Raw genomic sequence first — 22,272 nt, forward strand, 5'->3', positions numbered from 1 at the left:
TTGACAAAATAACACTACTCCAAAGTGCCCGTTTGACAAAATATCTCCCCCTGACATTTTTAAATCCTAGCTGGAGCACTGTAGCAGTAACAGTTCATATGCGTTTTTATGTTCAAACTAAGCATGTTTCTTATTATAAATGACTTACACATTTTTTTATGACCAGGTTCAAGTCGTCAAACACTTACCCATTTTGATTGAAATTTCTCCTATAGCCCAAGTGGCGTTGTTGCACACTGATATATACTCAGGGTTCAGATTGTGACCCAGAATGGGCATGAAGTCACCTGAAAAATAAACATAAATACCAGACTCATATATGACAGCAGATCAAAACAGATTTAACAGATTTGTTTTCGTAAAAACCCAAAGAAAACCCTTAACTTTACATATTAAATCCATAGATAATTCAATTGTTAAATGCTTTAAAACTCAATGTCAAATTTTTGTTATAATTTACAATAATTAATAAAACCTTTTACAACTACTGATATCTATTGCAGCACTAATATTTTCTTTAAATTCTTCATAACACAGCTTAATGTCCAATTTATATATTTGTAGAGAATGCAGATACTACGCCCCTTCAGCTTTCAAAGGATGATACATTAATGCTAAACAGCGGACTTGAATACGAAACATTTATGTGCATAATCTATGTCATACGTTCTGTGAAACATTTACTTTGCTCTCACCTATGCACTGTTTTACATGCTGAAAGCAGGCCTTTGTAAGGTCCCCTAGCAGGGCAAAGGAACTCTGTCGAACCTCTGGCATTGGGTCCTACAAAACACACATAACAGAATAAGCACCAAGATAGACTTAAGATAAAGCTTCAGGTAGTATACACAAGGTTATTGAACGTGAATTTGGCTATTTTTTAAATCATACAAGGCCCACAATTCAGAAGTGCTTAATGATTGTTGATCTTGGCCAAGATATTATTCCCATAACAATCCCAAGTTTAATGGTGATCAGCTTTAATCTGTTCCAGTTATTGAGCAGAAACTGTTCTCCTTGATGGCGCCTGCCTGATCACTTGCCCATCACAGGTGTTCCCATAATAAGCCACTTTCTTTTTTTTAAATGTGCACACAGAAAAGTTCTGACAATCCTTGTCATTTCATTCAATTACTTAATAAACTTATCCCAGAAAGTTGTTAGTGAGTATGCCAAAGGCTTGACAACTTCTGTCAGAGAAACATTGCTATATGATACAGCTTTTTTTTATTTCTTTGTGACCCGCAGAAAAACGGCCCTTTCCCCTCAGATTTTTTTCCCCCTCAGCAGGTAAATTTTCCCCTAGATTTCATATTCTCCCCCCCCCCCCAAATTTTTTTTAACCTTTAAATATGTTAGTTTGATCCAGTGTAGAAAATAGAAAAATATTGCATAATTAAATTATCTGTTGCCTTGAATTTGTTTTAAAAAACAGTAAAATATATTACATTGAATATTGAAGACGTTCCATATTTTCCCCAAAATCAGGCCCCGTGTTCACAAAACGATTTTGCAATCGAAAATCGATTTTAACTGACATCGATTTTCATTTTGCCTATCATCTACAATGGAAATCCATTTTCAATGACAATCAAAATCGATTTTCGATTGCAAAAAATGTTTTGTGAACACGGGGCCAGGCGTTTTGCAATATTTTTTCCCCCAAAATCCGGCGTTTCGCGTGATTTTTTTCCCCTCAAAAAAGGCCAGGCCCTTTTCCCAAAATCAGATAAAATCCCTGTGATATACAACAGGTCCTCAAAATGCATCCCTCTAACTCACAGACTCAAAGCCAAGCACATTCACGGTGCAGGATCACGCGACATTGTGGGATTCTTAATTGAACTTAAATGGTCTTAAGATATCGGCACAAACTGTAAGAAAAACGGTCTTTTATAAAATGCACTAAATATTTTTGAGAATGTATTTCAATAACTTGAGATGTTTGCAAAAATTAAGTTCTTAACGGTGTGTTTACATTCTGTCTAGCCCGTGTGTAAACCCATGAAAACCCCATTGATCCTGCACCCCGACATTTCTACACACCTGCATACACTGGTACAGGAACTTGAGTATGTCGCTATTGGATACGAGTCCCTCTATCTGTTGGTTGAGGCCCTCTGCCAGCCCACTCAGCAGGTCCAGGGCCACAATCATGAAGTCCTTGTCAGGTGGGTCAAACTGCTCTGGGTTCTGCATGCTGGCCTGAACACAGAAATATGCGTTAACCATTTGCATGCTGGGAAATTTATCGTCTGCTAAAATGTTGTCTGCTGAATTTCTAAAATTAGCATTTTTTAAGATTTTTTTCAAAGAATACTATCAGAATAGCAAACAGTTTGGATCCTGATGAGACGCCACGTTTTGTGGCGTCTCATCTGGATCCAAACTGTTTGCAAAGACTTTCAAAATTCGGTTCCAGCACTGAAAGAGTTAATTGTCGCTCAAGAATAGCATGTGCAGTCCACACAGTCTTATCAGTGCTTACACTTTCCGCTCTTATGGTATTTTTTGTTTATCATCTCAGCAAAAATCTAGTTTAGGCAGGAAAAGCTATCGCTGATAAGCCTGTGCGAATTGCCCAGTCTAATTTGGGTAGACACTTGATGCACATGCATTAAGCCCTGTTTTTCCAGATCTAGACTTAAATGGTTTCCTTGGTGTTTATTTAACATTGGGGTAAAGGTGGTGGAGCCCTCCAAATGAGGAATATTACGACTATTTTCAAATAACAATATTTGCATGTTTTATATCTGACTTTATGATAAAATATTGAATTGCTTTATTTAAGATGATTCAACAGGGTTAAATGAAAATAGCTGGAATTATTTACAAAAACGCTCTTAATTTTTGTAGCTTAATTAAGCTTGTTTTTTTTACAAAATAAACCTTAATTTGACAGGGCAATTTCAAGGTAAATTAAGGGGAAAAATAATTACATTGAGAGCTGGACAATCGTGACGAATTTCAACCAAATACAATTGCTGGGTTCATAAATATTTTGCAAATTTCATTATAATTGTTGCTGGAAGTTAAATTGGAACACAAAGTTGTGGAGACATTCATGCCGATGGTAAGAACAAGGCTCCGATAATGTGGCAGATCATCAGACAAACGTGGATACTATAAAATGGGTCTTGTTCTGAGAAAATTGGGCTTAATGCATGTGCGTAAAGTGTTGTCCCAGATTAGCCTGTGCAGTCCGCACAGGCTAATCAGGGACGACACTTTCCGCTTTTATGGTATTTTTAGTTTCAAGGAAGTCCCTCCTTGCCGAAAATCAAGTTTAGGGGGAAAGTGTCGTCCCTGATTAGCCTGTGCGGACTGCACAGGCTAATCTGGGATGACACTTTACGCACATGCATTAAGCCCAGTTTTCTCAGAACAAGACACAAATGGGTCTTGTATCTCTACTGACCATGTTCTGTGCAAGGGTCTGCTCCACCAGAGACACACAGCGTCTGTAGACGGGCTCACAGTACGGCAGGAATCCAGACTGCAGGGCCGTGGCCACACTGGACAGACACTGAAATCAGATGGTAATGTTCACATTGTGATGCATAATTACTACGAACAACGATGATAACCCTTCATTCTAAGGGCTTAAATAGCATCCTTTATTATGTTGACTTGAAATTCCTCAAAAAAGGATAATATACAAAGAATGCAATTGACTTTTCATGTATAAAATAGAACTGTGTCCAGGGCCCTCACACTACTTTGGGGGAAGGGGTCCACAGCCCTTAGGAGGGGGAATTTTTGCGGGCCCTGGTGTCACAAATGTGACTAATACCCATCAATGTTTCATCAGCTATGTTCAAGGGCAAACTCTGGAATGTGTTGATTATAATATCCATCAATGTTTCATCAGCTATGTTCAAGGGCAAACTCTGGAATGTGTTGATTATAATACCCATCAATGTTTCATCAGCTATGTTCAAGGGCAAACTCTGGAATGTGTTGATTATTAGAGATCAATGTTTCATCAGCTATGTTCAAGGGAAATCTCTGGAATGTGTTGATTATAATACCCATCAATGTTTCATCAGCTATGTTCAAGGGCAAACTCTGGAATGTGTTGATTATTAGAGATCAATGTTTCATCAGCTATGTTCAAGGGCAAACTCTGGAATGTGTTGATTATTAGAAATCAATGTTTCATCAGCTATGTTCAAGGGCAAACTCTGGAATGTGTTGATTATTAGAGATCAATGTTTCATCAGCTATGTTCAAGGGCAAACTCTGGAATGTGTTGATTATTAGAGATAAATGTCTTACACATCTACACTTCTTTTTGATGACATTTTAAATCACAATTAAATGGCTTTACAAATGTGAAAGTAGTTTGCTAACAAAAGCTTAATGAAACATGAACACCCCCCCCCTCCCTGTAAGTTTAAAATTATTGGATTCGACAGTTCATGCATTTCTACACCACAGTCCAGCAATATCAGAAGAATGTTTCTTCCTTAGTCTCAGTAAGAGAGAGTTCATTTCTCATCACATAAATGCTGGAACTGCATTATTGTACAGTCTAATAATAAGTGCATTAACCCTTTGCATGCTGGGAAATTTGTCGTCTGCTAAAATGTCTTCTGCTGAATTTCTAAAATTAGCACTTTCTTCGATTTTTTTCAAAGAACACTATCAGAATAGCAAACAGTTTGGATCCTGATGAGACGCCACGTTTTGTGGCGTCTCATCTGGATCCAAACTGTTTGCAAAGGCCTTTAAAATTCGGTTCCCGCACTGAAAGGGTTAAGAGCTTGAGTACCTGTTTATTTTCATGTTTCAAGTAGTTTTATAACTTTTTATAAACGGCTGCACGACAAACAGATTATAATGTAACATTACACAAACATATATGTATATTTTAATGTTACATATTGACCAATGATAATAAGTTTAAAACTAAATTTTTTAGTTATAAGCCCCAGAATAATAATTAATTCATTGAATGAAGGAACCAGTTACTGCAATTGTTTTTCAACTAAAAAATATACATTATTTTCTACTAATTGACACAGAACAGGGACCGCAAATTGCACAATTGCACAAGCCTCCAATGCCTGCACTGGTACATGTATGTCATAACTTGGACTTGATCAGCAATTACATAGGCAGGCTTGCAACATTTTCTTGGCCTAAAGTAAAATAATTCAGTTTTTGGGCTTGCATCTCCTTTGATGATTGAGTGACGACACCTCTAGCAATTGGAAGAGTGAATGATGTAGCTCAAGCAATTGGAAGCGTTAATGACATACCTCAAGCAATGGGAAGAGGTCCTTATCCTCGTCCTTGAGTACATTCCACTTCTCAATCAGCGGTGGCATCAACATGCTCACATACTCCTGCAATAGTAATTCACATTCTGGTTACCATAATAAACAACACCCTTAAGAGTTTCAAAATTTCGTCCATGTTAAACACATTTCATTACTATTTGCTTATTTGTTTGTTCTAAAATCTTTGATAATTTAATTGTAAGTGTTTAACTCACAATATTAAAAACTTTCACAAATGTTAATATCCTCAGCAGTTTCGAGACGATTGCACACTTACTGGTTTATTCAAATGGTGTCCAACAGAGTCTGCCAGTGTGCCAATAGCATCATACAATATCAACAGGTTCTTGTGCTGAAATATATTGAAGCAATGCCAAGAATGCAATGCACATAAATGAGTGGTATTGAGCATAAGAAGTGGCCCATGTCAGACAGTACGAATACACTGCAAACATACACAGCAATCGCTAATGTGCAATTTTGTCATCATACATGGTTTGAAACACCTTTTTGCATTTTTGTTAAACAAAACATAAGACTGATTTTTTCACACCAATTAACCATTTACCTCACAGATAAGCATTTCAATGTGGTTGCAGTAACTCAGAAAATCTAATTAAATTTAAGACATTTCTTACTACATTAACATTTTAAAGGCTTCATTTCCAACCCTTAGGTACTGATGAGCAGAAAATATCATAAAACCTGAACAGCCTGCGAGTTACTCCATGGCTGTACTGGTTTTCTACTGGTTGCACAAGCCATTTTCACTTCGATTCTGAGTGAAAAAAGGGTTAAATAATGAATGTGCATAAAGTGTCCTCCCAGATTAGCATTTGCAGTCAGCACAGGCTTCTCAGAGCTGACACTTTCCACTTTGGTTTTGATCTTTTTACTTTAAGGTCTCTTCTTAACAAAAATTCAATCTAGGCAGAAAGTGCCTAACGCACAGGCCAATCTGGAACAACAATTAATGCACATGCGTTAAGCCAAATTTCTCAAAATGAGGTTTTTACATACCTGATACTTGCTGAACGCGAACACAAGTGTCTCCAGTATGAAGCCCAGGTAGGGCACGAGCTCAGTACACGCCTCCTCCTCCAGCGTGGCAAAGGCTGAACATGCCGCCTCCTGCACACGCTTGTTGGCATCCAGTACTCGCTTCAGAAGCTGAAATTGAAACATTGTTGGGTTGTCTGTTGTATACAGACTGTATAGGAGTGATAGCAAAAAAAAAAAACATAAATAGAAGAACAAATTGATAACAGGTCTTTTTTTCCTTCTTTGCGATTGGCCGTGGACGGACATTTCACAATTTTGACACGGCTATTTCACAAACCTGACATGGCCGTGAATATAAACAAAAACGGCCGTTTTAAATCGTGAAAAACGGACTTTTCATGCTCAAAACTGTCAAAATCGGCCATTTCAGAACAGAAATATAAGTTTCATAATCTCGTTTTTAATTCCAAATTCGCGAAAAATTGTGGACTAGCGTTACCAATGTTTGCTTGTTTAATTGATTTTTAAGTCTTGTGTAACCGGTGAAAAAGCTCTGCCTAGCAATGTCACTATAAAAAATGGCGACGCCGAACGCTCGTTACTACACGAAGAAAAATAAACAAGAGGGCCATGATGGCCCTGAATCGCTCCCTGACTAACCAAATACAATCCCAACCCAGTTTTCATCAAGACAAACATTCTGACCAAATTTCATGAAGATTGGATAAAAACTGTGACCTCCATTGTCTACACAAGGTTTTTCTATTATTTGACCTAGTTTTTGACCAAAGATGAACCAAATACAATCCCAGCCCAGATTTCATCAAGATAAACATTCTGACCAAATTTCATAAAGATTGGATGCAAACTGCGACCTCTATTGTCTATACAAGGTTTTTCTATTATTTCACCTAGTGACCTAGTTTTTGACCAAGTGACCTAGTTTTTGACCCCAGATGACCCAAATACAATCCCATCCCAGATTTCATCAAGATAAACATTCTGACCAAATTTCATAAAGATTGGATGAAAACTATGACCTCTACTGTCTACACAAACAAGCAAATTTGTTGAATTGATATCCTCCGCCAATATGCTTCTGGACACAAAAGTGTTATATTCGACACTAAAAAAAGCATATTTCAAGATACAAAGGGCCATAACTCTGTTATTATCAGATGGTGTACAATGCTATTTGGTGTGCATCATCCTAGTATCCATATATATACTCATACCAAGTTTCAATGGAATCCGCCAAAGCACTTCCAAGATATGGCTCCGGACGGACGGACAACGCCAAAACAATATCCCTCTGCCTATGGCGGGGGCTAACAAATTGTTGACGGACGCACGCACACACGCACGCACACACAACGGACGCCGGACATCACACGGTCACATAAGCTCACCATGTCATTTCGTGACAGGTGAGCTAAAAACTGCAAAATACTCTAGATTTATTGAAATTTGTGATAACAGTGAAGAAACAAAAGATTTCTACAGAAGGGTAAGTTTTGAAACATGCACATTGATAACATTATAAGGAAAGTGATTTGATAAAAGTGAAAGCATCTGCCGAGGCTTATGTATTGATGGAAGCTAGTCAAAACGGCCCCAAGAACTGATGACCGAGACTTGTTATTCGTATCTGTTTACGATTGTAAATCTTGGTTATAGTAATAATGTTGTCCCTTCATATATATTTTTTTTATTTAAATGCAAATTCATGACGCATATTCATGATTCAAACTTTGTATTTTGTCTGTAGTATGCTTTGTGAAACAAGAGCTTTCCCCATAGGATGACTTATTCCCCCCTATAAACGCTTGATAGAAGTTATGAGCTTTTTTCGAAACCTTAACGCAGATTTCGAAACCTTAACACGGACCCTAAGTTCAAGGTCAAGGTCACAGGGGTCTAAATTTTTGTGCGCATGGAAAGGCCTTGTCCATATACACATGCATACCAAATATGAAGGTTATATATCTCAAGGGACATAAAAGTAATGAGCATTTTTTCGTAACCTAAACACAGATTTCGAAACCTAAACACGGACCCAAGTTCAAGGTCAAGGTCACAGGGGTCAAAATTTGTGTGCGTATGGAAAGGCCCTGTCCATATACACATGCATACCAAATATGAAGGTTATATCTCAAGGGACATAGAAGTTATGAGCATTTTTCGAAACCTAAACGCAGATTTCGAAACCTAAACGTGGACCCTAAGTTCAAGATCAAGGTCACAGGGGTAAAAAATTTTGTGCGTAAGGCCTTGTCCATATACACATGCATACCAAATATGAAGGTTATATCTCAAGGGACAGACAGACAGACAGGCAGTCCGATCACTATATGCCCCCTTTTCTTCGATTATTCCTGTGGCAAAGAAGTGTTGGGACCAGGTATTTTAGTTGCATTTAGTACATGAATGTTTTGCAAATCAGATATATATGTTTATGTGTTGTTATTGTATTAAATACAGTATTCATAGAAGGAAAATATGCCTTTATTGCATTATTTAAGGAAATTTTGATAATATTCAAGTGTTTAACATGCTTTAACTATACTAATGCATTGAACTTCGAATTTCACAATTTAAAGAAGTTCGCGACTCGGGTTTTCCCACAATTTTCAGAAGTTCGCGACTCAATTTTTCACAATTTTGACAAGTTCGCGACTCAAATTTTCACAATTTTGACAAGTTTGCGACTCATTTTTTCACAAAGTGAGGGGCCAGGGCCGCTTCACAAAGTCAGGAAAAAAAGCCCTGGATAATGATAATTCTAAAGTTGAGATTGAACAATTCTGTGTTATTATAAACATTGCATGTAAAGCTTTGTTCTTCAAGCAATTCAGCAAAGATTTAACAAATTAATTTGAGTCATGCTTTGAGAAAAAGGGGCTGAATGCATGTGCATAGTGTCATCTTGGTTAAGCATGAAGGGTCCAGACAGGCTAATCAGGGACCACACTTTTCACTTTATATTTGTTTTTTTCGTTTTCAGGAAGTCTCATCAAACCAAACAAGACTAAAAGTGTGGTTCCTGATAAGCATTCATGGATTGCACATGCAAATCTGGGATGACACTTGCATTTAGCCTCTGTTTACCAAGAACAAGGCCCATTTTATTACAAGGCCATACCTCAGTCATGAGAGGTTTCAGGTACATGTCGTGGGGCTGCCCCACAACCCAGTGGGCATACCGACTGAGGGTCCAGCAGGTGATCGACCGAACTAGGGCCTTCTTGTCTGACAGGCACCTGCAGCATGGGATGGATGGTAAGCATGGGATGTATGGAAAGCATGGGATGTATGGTAAGCAGTGTTCTAGGGTGTGTTCTGGTTATATTTTGAATTATCAATCCACACAACACACAAATATGTTTTCTGCATATTACTCTTTTTTTCCGAATTGCACATGTATTTAACAACATTCTATTCTTAATTCAAGAACAATGTCGATTTATTTAGTACTGTAACTGTGACCTACCCAGTAAAGTAGGGTATGAGAAACAAAACCTCTCAGCCTTATGTAACATAACAGTGATCCACCCAATCAAGTAAACTCTCAGCAATATGTACTGTAATGGCGACCTACCCAATCAAGTAGGGTATGAGTTCAGGCAGGTGAGGTATCATGCCGTTCATGCAGCCCTCCGCGATGGCGCCCAGCACAAGGATGCCCGACTCCTTGATCTCCCAGTTAGCGTGGAACAGGATCTCCTTCAGGATGGGCAGCAGCACGGGCAGGATGTCCTCACGGAACACATTGGCCAGCACATCCAGGGCAGCTGCTGAACACTTGCCTGTGTTAAAGATAGTAAGAAGAGATGTGTTTGTCAGATACTATGTCCCCTTTTGCACATGTGAAGCTATATATTTGACCTTTGACCTTGAAGGATGACCTTCACCTTTCACCACTCAAAATGTGCAGCTCCATGAGATACTATATCAAGTTGCTATCTTAAATATTGCAAAAGTTAATGCAAATGTTAAAGTTGGCGCAAACAAACAACCAACACACACACAAAGCAACAAACCAACAGACAGGGCAAAAACAATATGTCCCCCACTATAGTGGTGGGGGACATACCTGTGGGTGACTGAAACATTTTTTTGTTCCACAAGATCAATTTTGTACACAAGAAGGGTCTGGACAAGATGCTAGATATTTGCAGTAGGTTGTTAATATATTACACTTTGCATACAGTGTTTTTTTTCACAAATAGGGGAATGGTGGCGGGGCCTGTCCAAAGGGGAAAAACACGTTGTTGTTTAGGAAAAGGGGAAAATTAAAAATTCACTCTTGTATATGTTATGAAATTTATTATATGAGTACACATGTATATGTATGAATGTAATATTCACAGCTGAATTTCTCTGTCCTTTTTCTAAAATATATACCAATGATTTTTTCAACATTAGTTTCAGACAGTTAAGCCTTCATGCATAGTCTCAGTTTTCCTAGCCATTTTGAGTCTAATTGGGACTTTCTAATCGATAAAATGGCAAATTTGAGCATTTTTTTATCAATAAAATGGACCAAATTGGAATGTTTTTATCATCAAATATTGACACAATATATATAGATACATCAGGCCTTTTCCTGGCCATTTTGGGAAAAGCATGAAATTTATATGAAAAGTACACTGATTTGGGAAATACTAATTTAATGTAACTCTTTATAATATTTCAAAATCATATTATATTATTAATGTGTTATATACTTTGTTAGTTGTTATGAAATAAATATTTATCATAAGAGTTTTTTCTTTAAAAAAAGAAAAAAATCAAGAGATGTGTTTGTCAAAAACACAATGCCCCCTAATGCGCCGCTTTTTCTTCTTTGTTTGACCTTGAAGGATGACCTTGACCTTTCACCACTCAAAATGTGCAGCTCCATGAGATACACATGCATGCCAAATATCAAGTTGCTATGTTCTATATTTCAAAAGTTATTGCAAAACTTTACTGTACAGTAAAGTAATGGGACAGAATTTTTTTACCTTTGACCTTGACCTTTCACCACTCAAAATGTGCAGCTCCATGAGATACACATACATGCCAAATATCAAGTTGCTATGTTCAATATTTCAAAAGTTATTGCAAAACTTTACTGTACAGTAAAGTTTTGTGACAAATGACAGACAGAAAGAAAGAAATACAGGCCAAAAACAATATACCCCTGATCTATCGATACGGGGGCATATATTTTTTTTTAATTATGAAGGGGATTTTTTTCTACAAAATCGGGGAAAAATATATACTCTTTTTGAGGGGAATGGGGCCGAATATCCGCCCTGAAATTGCCATAAAAAAACACTGGCATACTTTAATACTTAACAAGAATGTCTACGTTTATGTTTGATCAGACAGTACGAATACAAAGCAGCACTCATCTTGATCATGTGCATCTGCTGTCATCATTTCAACACAAAACATCCGGTATCAACATCTATTAAAAGCCACAAGCCCTGCTAAAGTAAATAGGCCAACCTTACACATTGCCCCTCTATTCAAGTTTTTGCAGTCACTCATCGAGAACATGTTTTTCCCCAAATTCATTGTTAATATCAAGCTGTTCTGATGTTTTGCTGATAAAGTATACTGTGGCAATCAAAATATTACCCCTCCCTCACACATATATTGACTGTACATGGTTACAAATAGAACACATTCAAAACCATCAAACTGTGATAAGAGTCTTATCAAACAACAATGCTTAGCTACCAACACACTGCTGTTATGAAATCCCATCGCTGACTGATCTGAAACTGGGATTGCAAAATTGGTCATTTATTTTGGATACTGACGATAGTAAAATTAAGCCTTGTTCTGAGAAAACTGGACATAATGCATGTGCGTAAAGTGTGTCCAAGATTAACCGGTGCAGTCCGCACAGGCTAATCAGGGACGACACTTTCCGCTTTGATGGTATTTTAAGTTTCAATGAAGTCCGTCCTTACCGAAAATCAAGTTATGGCGGAAAGTGTCGTCCCTGATTCCAGGGGTTCCGCTGTCGATCGCCATTGGCGCCAAATGGCGCTAAATTTTTAAATGTGGCTCCAATTTTTTAAAAGTGGCGAATAAAAAAAAATCGGTAAAATCCTATCCGAAAATGTACTGTGAGTCGAAAGCACGCGACCGAGCATTAGCGGCCAGCGTCTGTCAGTTCTAAATATTGATTTACGACGATGTAAGCGACCTACAGTGCAGAGTGCATTAGAAATCACCGAAGCGTGTAAGTGTTACAAACGGTGTTTTTACTGCTATTGTCAAGTTTTATGGGGGTTATTATCGGATTAACAGCTCCTTTATGATATTGAGCAATAAGTTAAGTAACACGGGGACAAACTGTCACGACGATCAATAATTATAATGATTATTAGGGCCGCTATTTCTTTGTTAAAATCAAAACCATGAAGCTGGCAAAAGCATTTAATTTCTCCACATCAACAAATAAAAACTTGTTTCAACAGGTATTTGTGAGCATTTCTGTTTAATAGATTCATTATTGTAATGTTCTGGGAAGGATATAAATTGATTAAGATAACAACAATTTCTGAATTAAATATAAAACATTCACTCGATGTACTATATTTCGGATATGTTAAATTCGGACATTTAAAGATAGGGACATTTATGTGTTGGTTTGATGTTGATAGTTTGTAAAAATATGTTTTATGTTATTTCAGGCAACTAGAATGGATTGTTGCAATTATCTGGGCCTTTCTGTCAGGAAAAAGGTGTGAACAACAGTCATTTAATTGAACCTGGAAATCATCCACCACTAACAGAAAACTTGTGAACAACAGAAGCTGATGTATATCATGTCCAAATATAACTGTTAAACAATTTGAAGTGAGATGCTTTATTTTCTGATTCCCTTTCAAATGATGAACATTGGTGTGATTTTATGTTTAAATAATTAATTTCGAAACATTTATGCAGCATACTGTTAAATACATTGATGTTAACATTATTATATTATTTTGGTTATCTGTGTTGTTTATCAAGTTGAAAAAAATGTTATTTATATACAAATAAAACTTATTAAGACTTGTGAAGGTATGACTTATGAAGGTAATTATTGTTTTTTTATGAAATAACATTCTTTTTAAAGTGATAATATAGTCAATGACATTAATGTAGTAAGGTTTCTTAAAATGATTGTTCTTATTAATAAGGTGGAATAACCGACAGTATTCACGCCGCGAAAAAGTGGCGACAACTTTTTTTGGGCCAGTGGAACCTCTGCTGATTCTGGGATGACACTTTACGCACATGGATAAAGCAAAATATTCTCAGAACAAGGCTCAATTATAGTTGAAAACTCCAGCAGGCTAGTGGAATTTTGCACCCCTGCAAAGAGTTGCTGTTTATTTGAATTAAGGTTAACACAACAGACAATCATGCCTTGTGGCTATACAGGGTCATACAAGTAATGACTGTTTCCAGGTTTTTTTTCCCCACTTTTTGGGAAGATAGCCCATGGCTTTGGAATTGGGAATTTTATCGGCATTTTCATGAAATTGGGATTTTTTTGACACATTTTGGGAAAAAAGTATACTTTTTGGGATTGAGAACATAGCCTAATTTCGGCTATAAAATTGGGCCAAAAAAAACGCTGGTTTCACAAGATTTAGCCTATACATACGTAGATTCCAGTCTGACAAACTGTCGTCATCGTCTAGACCATCATCGTCATCATCATCATCGCCATCACCATCTCCCCCGCCCTGTGAACAGAAAAAAGAAATAAATGCATGAGTACTTATTTGAAACATGCAACAATTTGCTTAAATTTCAAACTTTCAAACATCGTAAAACAAAATTGAAGTTTATTGCCATCAACGTCTTTTAATTTTAATTCAACTCTTAACATTATAAAACAAAAAGTGTCACAGATACTGATGCCCACACCCATTATGTTTTGACACACACAATTCCAACATATATTTTACAGTGGAAAAATAAACAAAAGGCCATTATTTAGCCAAAACAACAGCTCTAAGACTTTTCTTCACTGTCATAAACACATTAAGGTTCTTCAGTGTGAAGTTTTTAGCAAGCTGCAAACAGTTCCCCCACCCCAGCTCTAAAGACTAAATTTCTTCACGCAAATGTATGAATAAAACCAGATAAATTATTGTCATGTTGGCTATTTTATGTAGTTTCAAGTTCAAAATAGTTTGAGAAAATATCAATTGCCTAAAACATAAAATTATTTTATATACAGTCAAACCTGACAACAGCGGCCAGTCAAGGGAAATGACCAAAGTGGCCGTTGTCCACAGGTGACCGTTATTTTCGGATCACAATATTTATATGGTTGGTCATTTGGTTGTATTGCTACGTTGTTACCCCACCCAGTCGTTTGCATACAGTGTGAAACAAAGGCTCATTGCCGTTAACTTACATAATAACATAATTAACTTACATTGAAAAATACAGAAAAATATCATATAACTTTATTTAATTTCATATTATTAAACTAAAGCAATGACTTAATCAACGCTAGTATAATTGTTTACTCATGCATCTGGTTCGTTTGGTAAATAAAGCTTGTCACGTGCCATTGACGTCACGACCGATCTTAAAAGCGGATTCACTGTCATAAACAGAAAGTACGTTCATTCAGTAAATTCCGACACTTCTTATTACATTAACTGGAATGTATTTTTAAAGAAAGATTGTCACCTGTCATTGACATCACATACCAAAAAGTATAAAAGCGGATTTGCTGCCATAAGCCGACAGTACGACATAACTGTATCGTTCTAATTCAAGAAATAGACGCCAACATCTTGTTTAAAATATTTAGTTTGTTATAAAAGATGCAATTCAGTGTACATTTTTCCTGAATAGACGATCGCTAATCCTTTTATCGCCTTCTTATAACAACACTTGTCAGCTTAGTATTGTTTTTAACACCTTATCAGCCATAAAGATTTATTGACTTCGTCACGCGCTCATGCTTTGTCGTTATGAATGCAGCCGATAATTGCTACTTATACACATTCTTATTTTTACGTGCACCTGTTTCGTTTTTGTTCTTAATTTTCGCAACTCGAATTGACTGACGCGTGACCGTTGTTTTTTCGTTCAAACATGACTTTCAGTCATAGAACTATCAAAGGCAATTACCTCTATCAGATGCTTTACACGCAAAATAGACGGACATATGATGCGCTGTGTTTTTATGAAAATGACTGTCCCGTGACCATTGTTTTCAGTTCAAACATGCATTTCGGAGTGGAATATAGTGGCCGTTGGCCGTTATGGACAGGGGGGGGGGGGGGATTCCAGACTGACCGTTGTCTGCAGGTGGCCGTTAGGTCAGTTTCGACTGTATAACCATTTACTAATTTGCAAATGGCAGAATCAGCATAGTAAATTTAAGAATTTGGGCTTGGATTAACAAGCAGCTGATTTCCATCCACTAGCACACCAGTCCAGCTGATTTCCATCCACTAGCACACCAGTCCAGCTTATTTCCATCCACTGGCACACCAGTCTAGCTGATTTCCATCCACTATCACACCAGTCTAGCTGATTTCCATCCACTAGCACACCAGTCCAGCTGATTTCCATCCACTAGCACACCAGTCCAGCTGATTTCCATCCACTAGCACACCAGTCCAGCTGATTTCCATCCACTAGCACACCAGTCCAGCTGATGTCCATCCACTAGCACACCAGTCCAGCTGATTTCCATCCACTAGCACACCAGTCCAGCTGATTTCCATCAACTAGCACACCAGTCCAGCTGATTTCCATCCACTAGCACACCAGTCCAGCTGATTTCCATCCACTAGCACACCAGTCCAGCTGATAACCATCCACTAGCACACCAGTCCAGCTGATTTCCATCCATTAGCACACCAGTCCAGCTGATAACCATCCACTAGCACACCAGTCCAGCTGATTTCCATCCACTAGCACACCAGTCCAGCTGACTTCCATCCACTAGCACACCAGTCCAGCTTATTTCCATTCACTAGCACACCAGTCTTACCTCACCATCCTCTTGGTGCTTCTGGTTGTGTGACCTGGCCCGGTGGAAGCGAGGCTTGATGTCAGACTCCTTGTCTGGTATCATCTCATCTTCCTCAATGTCGCCCTGAAATGGACAGAACTGGGCTTGGTCATGTACATAAACAATATGGCCATAATGGCCTGGAAGTGCAGCGTCCTCACACTACTTTGGAGGAAGGGGTCTGCAGCCCTAGGGAAGGGGAATTTTTCGTAAATGGGGGAATTTTTATTAAAAAAAACAACAGCAACTGTGTTTAATTGTTATATGCATATATTTCTATATCTGACTGTCTATAGGACAGAAAGGTGGACTTTTACTATATATCTAATTTAATGTCATTATTTTCAGGTATCAGCAGTGTCAAATGCATGACGACAGTCTAACTTTCAGATATAGTTCTTAAAAAGAAGATGTTTTATCCAGATTGTCTTTCTCTGTGTATTATTGTACATGTACAAATAAATATTCTTTGAAAACTAAAGCTGCATTTTGAATAAAGCATTTATTGACTAGAATAAATGTAAATGAAACAAAACATTAACAACAAGATGTGTTTGTGAAACACAAAGTCCCCGTATATGATGTTTGACCTTGTAGGATGACCATGACCTTGTGAAGGATGACCTTGACCTTTCACCACTCAAAATGTGCAGCTCCATGAGATACAAATACATGCCAAATATCAAGTTGCTATCTTCAATATTGCAAAAGTATTCATAAAATAAGCGATTTGGGCCACATATATTTGACCTCTGACCTTGAAGGATGACCTTGACCTTTCACCACTGAAAATGTGCAGCTCCATGAGATGCACATGCATGCCAAATATCAAGTTGCTATCTTCAATATTGCAAAAGTATTTATAAAATAAGCGATTTGGGCCACATATATTTGACCTCTGACCTTGAAGGATGACCTTGACCTTTCACCACTCAAAATGTGCAGCTCCATGACATACACATGCATCCCAAATATCAAGTTGCTATCTTCAATATTGCAAAAGTATTCATAAAATGAGCGATTTTGACCCATATATTTGACCTTTGACCTTGAAGGATGACCTTGACCTTTCACCACTCAAAATGTGCAGCTCCATGAGATACATATCAGGGGTTTTTCAGCACTGTCTGCGCCTCCGGAAAACGGAAGCGTTCCCAAAGCAAACGGACCCGATCCCAAACCGAAATTATAAAAAAAAATCCCGATTTCCAAAAAAAAAAAATTTTATTTTTTTTTTTTTAAAGAAAGAAGTGTCTTTAACTTATGATTATTAGATGATTAATGTCCAGCTGATGTGTATCATACCAACAAGCACTGCTGTGGTTGAGCGAGGATTCAGCACCATGAACCTGCTGTGCTCCCCATTACGCAGCACATTCACACAAACCAAACTTACTCATCTGATGCTTACCTGCATTGAAGGTCTAGATCTGAATGACAAAACGTTGGAGGCGCTGTGTTATGCTTTCAAAAACAGAAAGCATAGAAAAATTATGCTGTGAATTGTGTGACTAACCAGTGTTTGTTTTGGTAAAAAATATCTACTGTAAGTTTTTAACTGTACAGTTCTTATCTCAGAGTGTAATTGTAACTGAAAAACAAAATTGCAGTACTTGAATAAACGTTGATCATGCCCAATATTGCATGTGTTTATATAAAGAACACAAAATAACAAATAAAAACAAATTTATTTGTTAAACCACTGACTTATTTAAGCATGATAAATTCACAATGTTTTCCCAAAATGAGCCGTTTCATCGAAGCAAAAATTCCCAAAATGGACAATTTTGTCGATAAAAAATTCCCATTTTGGTCAGACTCCTTTTCCCAAAATAGGCAGAAAAACCCCTGCATATGCATGCCAAATATCAAGTTCCTATCTTCAATATTGCAAAAGTTATTGCAAATGTTAAATTTGGCGCAAACCAACCAAACCTACTATAGTGGGGGACATAAAAATAGCAGTTCTGAACAATTCAGACGCTTTCTGCAGTTGCGTAAATTTCGGACATAAAATTCGGACGCGGAATGTGTAACAGAAAAAGCTTTTGTCTTTATGTGTAAATTACTGTACAAATAAATATCCTTTAAAAGTGAAGACTGCATTTTGAATAAAGCATTTATTGATTAGAATAAATGTCAATGAAACAAACATTAACAAAAATAACAGTTCTGAACTATCCAGACGACGTCCAGACGCTTTCCGCAGTTGCGAGAATTTCGGGCATTAAATTCGGATGCGGATTTTATAACAGAAAAAACTTTTGAGTCGGCCGTTAAAAACAGGGTCGTCGGGTAACCAGAAACAAGAACTCTTTTTCGTTAGGACTGTATTGGACAAAGCGATATAACGGACCGTGATATATTGGAGTCAATTTTCAACAATAAATCAGCGATTTTTTTTTTTTTTTTTTTACATTTTCTGAAGGGAAAAAAATCAGTTTTAGGGGGACAAAAATATACTTTTCAGGTGGGGGACTGCAGCCAAAATTCGGGGCAGATTTGATAGATTGAGGGTCCTGAAGTGCAACAGTAGAAAAGAATGTTTGATCAGACAGTACGAATACAAAGCAGCACTCATCTTAATCATGTGCATGGGTTGTCATCATTTCAAAACATTAGGGATGTTAACAATTATTTGAATATGCACAAATCAGTCAGATTTTCACTTTTGAATTCAGAATTCTAAATATTCTGATATGAATGCTCTGTATATATGCAACAAATAAGTATGTACAAAAAAAACATTTTTAGTTTATCACATACTTCAGCAGTATGATATCTATCTCGTTACCACATACCTTCAATTTAACGAGAGCGCCGATGGCGTTAAAAGCATAGGTGCAAGATACAGGGAAGAATGGCGTCACATGGTATAATGTAGTTCGATATCGCCATCCGCGAATTTCTCAAATCAATAATTTCAAACAATTACAGACTATTTAAATAGATAATCTTTCCATTTACATCAGTGTTTGAAACGCTTATGAAAAATAATTACCCAAGCCTTTCAAAATTTAAGCACGGACAGATCTGTATCGATTCTTTTCTCTATTCTTTTCACAAATGAAAATAGACGCTACCCTATTCGTCTGCGTCAAGAATTTGTCGTAAAACTTGTGGTAAGCGTTAGATGCAGACGTGCACAACAGATTGAGTTCTGAATACAGATTTCTGAATGCAGATTTTTATAGAAACTCCTCACAGCAGTTACTTCCCTTGCTTCGCCCGGTCAGTAACTTCTACTATAAGGGAGGCCACTGCGTAGGAGATTGAGATTTATAGTGCAGATAGAATTGTTTTACGAACGAAATTTGTTTTAGGTTATAAGATTTTTTTACATAAAACGGTCTTAGAAAAATTCACTAAAAACGGTGTCAGCAATATTCTTGGAAGAAAACGTTAGAAAAACGTTTCAAAAAAAAATATTGTAAGAATGACCATATACTAAATCAAATAGATATTTCGTCTGATTTTTGATCAGGTAAGGCTTCATAAAGGGCAACCGATGGATGTGGATTTTCGAAATGTGGTATATACCATAAGCATAGGTGCGTAAACGCACCTATGCTAAAAACATAAGGGATGTTAAAAATTATTTGAATATGCAACAAGAGCACCGCATAACGGGTGCCACGCTCGGCTACGGGTGCAGTTTTGAATAAATGAAAACTTGTCAGATTATTTTCTTTAGAGGTCACAGTGACCTTGACCTAGTGACCCCAAAATGGGTGTGGCGTGTAGAACTCATCAAGGTGCATCTACATATGAAGTTTCAAAGTTGTAGGTGGAAGCACTTTGATTTTAGAGCCAATGTTTAGGTTTTAGCACGATGCGGACGGCGGATGTCAGACGGCGGACGACATGACGCGCTGACTATGACAATACCTCTCCGAAAATGCCGAGCTAAAAATCAGTCAGATTTTCACATTTGAATTCAGAATTTCAAATATTCTGATATGAATGTTTTGTACAAGTATATATGCAGTACTTCGAACAAATAAATATGCACAAAAAACATTTTTAGTTTATCACATATTTCAGCAGTATGATATCTGACTACCACGTACCTTCAGCAGTATGACATCTATCTCACGTCCACATACCTTCAGCACTATGATATCTATCTGACTACCCCGTACCTTCAGCACTATGATATCTATCCTATTACCACGTACCTTCAGCAGTATGATATCTATCTATCTTATTACTACGTACCGCAGTGCTCCAGATAACACGTGTAAAGGCGTAAAAACGCATTAAATTTCTTAAATAACAGTTTAGATTTAGAATCCTTGCGTAAAGTTACGCATTGCAAAAATAAAACACGAATTCAAAATTTTCGAAAGGTGCGTAAAACTTCCAGTAGCAAATTATATACGGTAAACATTTCATCCCGGTTCTGACTCTTCTAGGCGCTCAATTAAAACTACAACTTTAAGTCAACGTCACTTAAGCGTTTGCTGTGAGGAAGAGCCACACCTACGAACGGTCGAAAGGCCAAACGGTCTCGATTCTCCCAGTATTGCAGGCGTGTCATTACTGTTTATTGTACCTTTTTAATTACACTTATCGAAATTTTTATACATAAGAAATATACTGTATACCTATTCAAAATGTAATTAAAATTAAATGCTAAATATAGTTTTTGATATGACTTTAACGGCGACCAAAAGGCCATTATGACCTAGGCCAAGTGTCAGTGACCGTTTTACATAAAAAATCAAAATTGCCGACCGAAGCGGTGTATCGAAGCGTGGAAGTCAAAACAGGTAACAATACACTAAATGATCGCTTCATGTAGGGCTGTACTCTCTAAAAAATATCATAGTTGACAGGAAGGCATGTTTTACACTTTTAACCATTATTTGGGTGTTATCTTGCGGAGATAATGGTATGGCATGAATAGGTGTTTACTACTGAATATCTGAAATATGATACACTTGAAGACTAAAGTAAACCATTGCACTAGAATAGGTTATAATACACTAAGAAACGGCCGAAAAAAAAGTTGCAAAAACAGTCGATTTTGATTTGTGTAAAGTTCTTTCTTGCTTTGTACATGACATATCTTTTTTTATTGCATAAATCGATTCCACTTAGAATGGCCTTTAAGAAAAGGCATGGTTATGGGGGTCTCTATGTGCAAAATGTTGCATTTATTTTCGCTCAAAGTTGTCGCTTTTACATTGAATTATAAAGGGAAACTATTTAGTGTATTATGACCACAATGCCATTTCATTGTCAAAAGTCCACGCTGCATGTTCTTTCAATTAGCAAGAAACGGAGAAGGAAAGCCAGGTTTTTTCAAGACAATAAATCAAAATGTTGAATTGTTAAAGCGGGTATATACCATTTTTTATATGTGTTTAATTGTAAAATATTGATAAAATATGTTACAATAACACAAAATAGGCAAGACAAATTATACATTAAAGCCGAATTTCATAAAATGCAGCAAAGACAAATTAGCGCCCCGAGCCGATTATGACATACATATTTTCCTACAATAACCGAAGCATTCGTCTTTGTTTTAGGATCGGAGATAGTGTTTGTGTGTCGTATGAATAGATGTCGTTGCAGGAATTCAAATAAACCGTTAAACTAAGTTTAGATGCACATTGTACATGTCTGGTATACATGCTGGCGAATTCGGCTGTACAGCCGTTTTCAATTTCAGAATTAAATATCTGGCTTATTTCGCATTTTTCGACACATGTTTTTCTTAACTTTTATTTTAATTTATATTGAAATATATATATATAAAGTTTTTTACACAGTTTATATAAATTCATAAATATTTGACAAAATCGTATATACCCGCTTTAATGTGCCAAACACAATGAATAAAAAACAAGGGACAAAATTGTCACAAAACCAGGTTTTCATTGTGAAAAAAAATCTGATAAAGGGAGACAACTCAAACTGAACTTTTGAAATGAACAA

The 22,272-nt window shown here is 37.0% G+C and overlaps 1 protein-coding gene and 1 non-coding gene across 2 annotated transcripts in view; both read right to left on the minus strand.

The window, feature by feature from the left end:
- Positions 1–22,272, minus strand: part of LOC127862597 (transportin-1-like) — a 59,793-nt gene that overhangs the window by 19,197 nt on the left and 18,324 nt on the right. Inside the window, exons 8-18 of the mRNA XM_052401787.1 lie at positions 16,306–16,410; positions 13,945–14,026; positions 9,886–10,093; positions 9,430–9,547; positions 6,306–6,455; positions 5,563–5,637; positions 5,265–5,351; positions 3,419–3,526; positions 2,047–2,205; positions 696–783; positions 189–287 (exon numbers count right to left, since the gene is read on the minus strand). Of these exons, the coding sequence (XP_052257747.1) occupies positions 189–287; positions 696–783; positions 2,047–2,205; positions 3,419–3,526; positions 5,265–5,351; positions 5,563–5,637; positions 6,306–6,455; positions 9,430–9,547; positions 9,886–10,093; positions 13,945–14,026; positions 16,306–16,410 (1,279 nt within the window). The remainder of the gene's footprint in view (positions 1–188; positions 288–695; positions 784–2,046; positions 2,206–3,418; positions 3,527–5,264; positions 5,352–5,562; positions 5,638–6,305; positions 6,456–9,429; positions 9,548–9,885; positions 10,094–13,944; positions 14,027–16,305; positions 16,411–22,272) is intronic.
- Positions 18,872–18,941, minus strand: LOC127863044 (small nucleolar RNA SNORD41). Its single transcript, XR_008040910.1, has one exon. It is a non-coding gene; the product is annotated as a small nucleolar RNA SNORD41 (small nucleolar RNA).

This window comes from Dreissena polymorpha, chromosome 16 (genome assembly GCF_020536995.1).
Source record: "Dreissena polymorpha isolate Duluth1 chromosome 16, UMN_Dpol_1.0, whole genome shotgun sequence".
NCBI lineage: Eukaryota > Metazoa > Mollusca > Bivalvia > Myida > Dreissenidae > Dreissena > Dreissena polymorpha.